At 41.4% G+C, this 6308-nt stretch overlaps 1 protein-coding gene across 1 annotated transcript; it reads left to right on the top strand.

Annotated features, from left to right (window-relative positions):
- Nucleotides 1-1649: 1649 nt before the first annotated feature.
- bhlhe40 (basic helix-loop-helix family, member e40) lies at nt 1650-5393 on the top strand. Its single transcript, XM_041892496.2, has 5 exons — nt 1650-2059; nt 2189-2252; nt 2394-2501; nt 3242-3365; nt 3527-5393. The coding sequence occupies exons 1-5, from the start codon at nt 1983-1985 to the stop codon at nt 4381-4383; spliced, it is 1230 nt and encodes a 409-aa protein (XP_041748430.1). The 5' UTR covers nt 1650-1982; the 3' UTR covers nt 4384-5393.
- The last annotated feature ends 915 nt before the right edge of the window (nt 5394-6308 follow it).

Raw genomic sequence — 6308 nt, 5'->3', positions numbered from 1 at the left:
TGGGTAGTGTGTGGACACCATGTCCTTTCTGAGCCTATTGGCAAATGCAAGAATACAGAACATCGTGGAGAAAATAAAACAGGAAATGTGCCACCAAATAATTATTCCCATGTGGCATTACATTTGTATTATTATTATATAATAGAATACAATATTGACTGTACTATTAGGTTGGGTGGAATGGTTTATTGGGGATTTTTGTCATGGACATATAGGCCTATATAGGCTTTATCTAAACCTACAATTGAAAACCTACTAAACATAATACAGCGTAAACAAAAAAAATACTAATTTCACATGAAGTTAATAAAAGATTCACATAAGTTTTTAAGTTTAACCTTCACACTCACACAAGTGAGTTCTTAAATCCCATTCCTTACTAGTTTTGTGTGTATTGGGTATATGTTGTGAAATTGTTAGATATTACTTGTTAGATATTACTGCACTGTTGGAGCTAGAAGCACAAGCATTTCGCTACACCCGCTAAAACATCTGCTAAACACATGTATGTGACAAATACAATTTGATTTGAAGTTGGATATGAGGCTACACCAGAATGGAAACTTGTGTTCTTCCCTGCAAATTACTTTCTGTGGATATTTTCTCAATTGTAATACAATTAAGAAGAATTAGAAGGGCTGACCTACTTTCTTTACATTTTTTAAAATAAGATTTAAAAAATAGAGGAGTATTTTTGTTCACTCATACAGGTACAATAAAGGCCTAGTTCACATATTTATATTTATTTATTTGTTATTTATTTGTTATTTTTATGTATCAGGGGGTGGCTCAGCACCCCTACTTACATTTTACATTTTAGTCATTTAGCAGACACTCTTATCCAGAGCGACTTACAGTTAGTGAGTGCATACATTTTCATACTGTGGCTATGCACTTTCCTATTTCCCACTGTCCTATAATAAGTTATAAACCTTCCTGATATAGAGTTGCACCCCCTTTGCCCTCAATTAGTCGGGGCATGGACTCTACAAGGTGTCGAAAGCGTTCCACAGGGATGCTGGCCCATGTTGACTCCAATGCTTTTGTCTTGCCCATTCACCCTCTGAATGGCACACATACACAATCAATGTGTCAATTTTCTCAAGGCTTAAAAATTCTTATTTAACCTGTCTCCTCCATTTCATCTACACTGACTGAAATGGATTTAACACGTGACATCAATAAGAGAGCAAAGCTTTAACCTGGATTCACCTGGTCAGTATATGTAATGGAAAGAGCAACCTGGTTCCTAATGTTTTGTACACTCAGTGTATAGGCCTATGTCATTATTCTGCATATGGAAGTTGTACATGAAAGTACAGTTGGCAGAATGTACAACATGCCAGTAGCCTTCATAATGAACAAACCGATCGGGCTTGAATGTGTATGGAAGGAATTCTGCCCTACTCTCTATCTAGTAAACATAGTCGACCTGCACGTTCCGCCTAGAGTTTTTTTATAGTCTCGTGGCGTAGCTGTAGCATGGTGGTACACGTGACACAGCCAATGATGCATAAACCCCGCCCGCTAGAATAAGAGGGAGGGCCATTCTCGTGCAGATCGTACAGAAAGGGGATCGGTTGGAAGCGCCGTCCAACACGTGAGGCTCATGTGACGGAGGTAGCTCAGCTCTCCAACCGAGAGACGGTCTTGTCACAGGGTTTATTTAACACGTAGACCAAACCCTCCTCTATCACACATTTACCCGGGAGTAGAGCTTCGGAACTATTGCTGTGCTTGGATCTCAGAGTGACAACATCACATTGACAGTCTGCAAAGCAATAGCCTGTTGAAAGATTATTATTTATAGAAAAAGTGTTAACTATTGAAAAGAAGAACATAACAATAATAGCAAGAAGAAGAAGAAAAATATTTATTTCTTAAATTACAATATTTGCTGACTATTGAAACACAACTGAAGAAGCCTATTTTTAAGGTTGAATTGTTTGAAGACCAATATTTGGATTTAATAAAGACGCAAAATGGAGAGGATTACAAGTGCACAACCTCCTCCTTGTATGGCAAAACACCAGTTGCTGGAGATGGCAGACATGCAAGAGTAAGTCCCCAGAAACAGCTGGTAATGTATGCATTATAACATTGTAAAACAACCTGGTATTGTTGTGTAAATAAATAAATAACTTTAAACATGACTTCTTATCAATATGTTCTTCCCATTGCCCTATAGAATGGATTTCCCAATGTACGTGTACAAACCCCGAAGGGGGTTGAAGCGCGGGGAAGACAGTAAGGTATGCTACAGTTCTTTACTTTAAACATTTTGTTCATTTAGTTTAAAACAACATGTTCATCGTTGGTAATTCATTAATTATTATTCCATTTTGAATATATGTTACACATAGACTAACAAATGTATGCATGTTTTCCCATAGGAGACATACAAGTTACCCCACCGATTGATTGAGAAGAAAAGACGTGACAGAATCAATGAATGCATTGCCCAACTGAAGGATTTATTGCCAGAACATCTCAAACTTGCAGTGAGTACGAATTTCATGTGTACTGACTGTGTAATAGCAATGCAAAAGGTCTAGCGCCACCTGGTTCATGTTTGATTTGTTTGGCCGAATCAATGCCTTGATTAGTCTGACATTTAATTCAAACATTTTGCCTGTTATGACAAAGGAAACGTATTATTCGATTTTTTTTCATAATTGTCCCCCACGATGAAATCGGGGAGGGGACTGTGGATCTGTCTCCGTCTGTCGGTTCGTTCGTTCATATGTTAGTCAGACGCGATGTCTCAGACAGCACTGGGCCGATGTTGACAAAACTTGTGTGAATTATGCGTTTTGACATAGAGATCCGGCATTTACTAAATTACACTGATTGATTGGCTCAAGGCGGGAGCTATAATAATGAACTGAAATCTGCATCATTTGTGGGGTAGACATGTTTACTGTTGCCGTTTGTAAATTTGTTTTATTATTATTATTATATCAATAATTGTTCATATTATCATACTGAAAAGTTTGGCTAATTATAATTAATTGATTTAACTGCCTACACATATTGCCCCAAACTCTTTAAAAACAATACATATTACATAAATAGTACATTCATCAACTATGCCTTTAAGTTATATTTATTGCATTGTGTTGGAATGTTGGTGTGTGCGGATTCCCTGCCTTCCCCCCTGTTGTGGTTTGTCCTTTATTCAGCTGCTGAAAGTGTTACATAAGAAAGATCAACATGCTTATGGAAGGTCTTCCTGTTTTAGACTTTGGGCCATTTGGAGAAAGCTGTGGTGTTGGAACTCACTCTGAAGCATGTGAAAGCCCTAAGCACTCTCCTGGAACAGCAGCAGCAGAAGATCATTGCATTGCAGAATGGCATTCAAATCAGTAAGTTTGATACAATGTTTCAGTTTATTATGGACTACACCCTATTCTCCCCGATCAATAGTATTATTTATTATTGACAGACCATACCATTGAGACGGTTGGTTTCATTGCCAAAACTGTATTATTATTGAATATATCTGATATGACTTTGTTTTTCACAGGTGATCAGAGCAGTGTTAGCTCAGAGAACAGTGAGGAGATCTTCCGCTCTGGCTTCCACGCCTGTGCTAAGGAGGTCCTTCAGTACCTGGCTAACCAGGAGAGCAGCAGAGACCACTTGAGCCCCTCCCACATGATCAGCCACCTCCACAAAGTAGCATCAGAGGTGCTCCAGGGTCCACCCAGACCCCGGCCAGAAGAGTCTACACACAAACCTGTCGAAAGCATGGAGAAGCCTGCTGGTCATCCGCCTAAGGGCAACGAGGGTCACGCCAAGAACTTTGTATCTGTCATTCAAAGGACATACCCCCACGGACATGGGGAGCAGAGTGGCAGTGACACAGACACTGACAGCGGCTATGGAGGGGAACACGAGAAACGGGACCCCAAAGGCCAACGCACAAGCTGCTACGGCAAGGAGGGGGAGCTCAAGTATGCTGGGGCTGAGAGGATGGCAGGAGGTGGCATCAAGCAGGAGGGTGACGAGCCCCAGGCCAAGAGGTTAAGAGCTGACTCCTCAGAGGACGAGTCTTCCTCTGGACAGGTGGTCAGCAGCCACGGCAGCTATATGAGCTTCTCCCAACACCAGACCCCACTCTGCATGCCCTTCTACCTCATTCCCCAAATGGCTGCAGCATGGCCCATGCTGGAGAAGTGCTGGTACCAAGGGGGCATGCCCCTTTTGTACCCAGGCATGAGTGGCTCTGCAGCCAGCTTGTCTCCAGAGAAACTACCCCAAAACCTGGTAATGTCTCCCAGGCCAGGATCCCCGGCACACCACCAGACACCTATGGATTCACCAGCTCTCTTCCAAGCTTTAAAGCAAGTCCCCCCCATGAACTTGGAATCCAAAGACTGATAAACTTTTGTGTTTGCACCCTGCTCTATGAATATTTGGTGTTGAATAAATTGCCTGCTGGAAGGCATCCAGGGAAGGGAAGACAAAGACGAGAGCACCAGCAGCAGCTGTTTCACCCCTCAGCCCGCATTCTCCCTTTGAGAGCAAACAGCAACTGTCACACACAAACTCAGTGGCCACCGCCCTCCAAGCCAGCACCCATACACTGAGAGGAGCCTTGGAGATAGTCAGCACTGAAGCTCAGTCCCTATGGAGGCTCAAATATGACCTGTTGCAAAGTTCTGAGAAACTGTAAAGAGGTCTACACAAGGACATGACAAAAGTGTTTGAGAGTGGGACTTACTGTGGGGATGGTTTCTCTGCACTTGTGTTTAATCTCAGCGTTAAACCCAGTATATGATGCGCAGACAGCACAGCCCCCAGCCATTCGGACCTGCCCTTTGCACACATCGGTCTGTAATGAATGTAAGAATTTAAACAAAACCCCTGTAGATGCTGCTTGAGTTTCTACGTGTTGTAGACCTGTGACTGGAGGATGAAACTGAAACTGAAACAAACCGTCCTTTAGACTAGAACGCTACAAAATACGTCTCTGGTTTATGTTGACCTGGGTTGTCACAAAATCCATTGCTCCCTCTTCACCCACCAAGTGTACCTTGCAGCTACATGTATTTGTATTCTTTAAACAAGTCAGGATGGTGTCACCAGACCTGATATGCGTCACTCATGATGTAAATACAGAAGTTCTTTTTTTGTTTTGAGTTTGTAACTCGCTACCATCCGTGCAAGTAGTTCGTGAGGTAATGTCTTGTAATTATTTTGTTTATACTACTTGTACATATCTATTTTTGATACATGACCTACAGAGTGTATTTTCATTGTGACTTGAGGGAGTGCATTTTAGATGGCCATTTTGCTGTATGCCAAGAGAATGTGTACATTTTACATTTTAGTCATTTAGCAGACGCTCTTATCCAGAGCGACTTACAGTTAGTGAGTGCATACATTTTCATACTGCCCCCCCGTGGGAAACGAACCCACAACCCTGGTGTTGCAAGCGCCATGCTCTACCAACTGAGCTACAGTGGACCTAGCATTGTGCTAGACCTGATTTGCATCATGCTCATTATTAATTTCTGGTCTGGTCAATTTCTGTCCTGATCTTAGTTTATGCTGTTGCCTTTACTTGTTTATAGCAGACAACAATTAGGGCGGATGTCTAACTGTATTTGTAATAATTATTGAGTCTGAAACAAAGAGAGGAGAGTGAATGTAACGTTAAGGCAACATTTTAGTTTTATATAGGATGAGGTACTTGGATTTGTATTTTAGGATCTAACAGACGGTTGCTTGTTGTACATATTTTGTCTAGTATTGTTGACATCAATTTTAAAAGATAATAATAAAGTTATTTGCTTCTGTTTAAGAAAAGTTTTTCAACAGAATTGGCGGAATGAATACACCCCTGATCACGTTAACACAGTTCACTTTCATAGAAGCTATGTTGTATTCCTTCTCGCATCTATGCACTCTCCTCTTACCTTATCCCTTTCGCTTGTGGACTTCAATGCACAACACATCAGCTGTATGTGACCAGGCGAAAAAACCTTTCCAAGCCAAACCATATCATAACCGCGACACACAGCCTACATCATTGTCACCATATTAGCTAAAGTAACGTCATAGTCAACATAACGCGTTAGTAAACCCACTACAATCATGCAGTAACGTTAGTGTACAGTCAGTAAGCAGTTCAGTAAGCAGTTTAGCAGTTACACCGGTGGCAATAAATTAGTAAAACCAAAAGCTTAGCTTTACTTGGAAGGGTTCCAGTGTTTGTGTTGGATAGTCATAGGCAGCAAGCTAACATAGCAACCCTCTGTTTGAGACGGGTGTTTGGGTAGGCTAAACTAGCTAGCTGCAAA

The sequence above is a fragment of the Coregonus clupeaformis genome, chromosome 12 (genome assembly GCF_020615455.1).
Source record: "Coregonus clupeaformis isolate EN_2021a chromosome 12, ASM2061545v1, whole genome shotgun sequence".
Lineage (NCBI taxonomy): Eukaryota > Metazoa > Chordata > Actinopteri > Salmoniformes > Salmonidae > Coregonus > Coregonus clupeaformis.
Note: the sequence above shows the minus strand (reverse complement) of the source record. Positions and strands in the feature narration are given on the sequence as shown.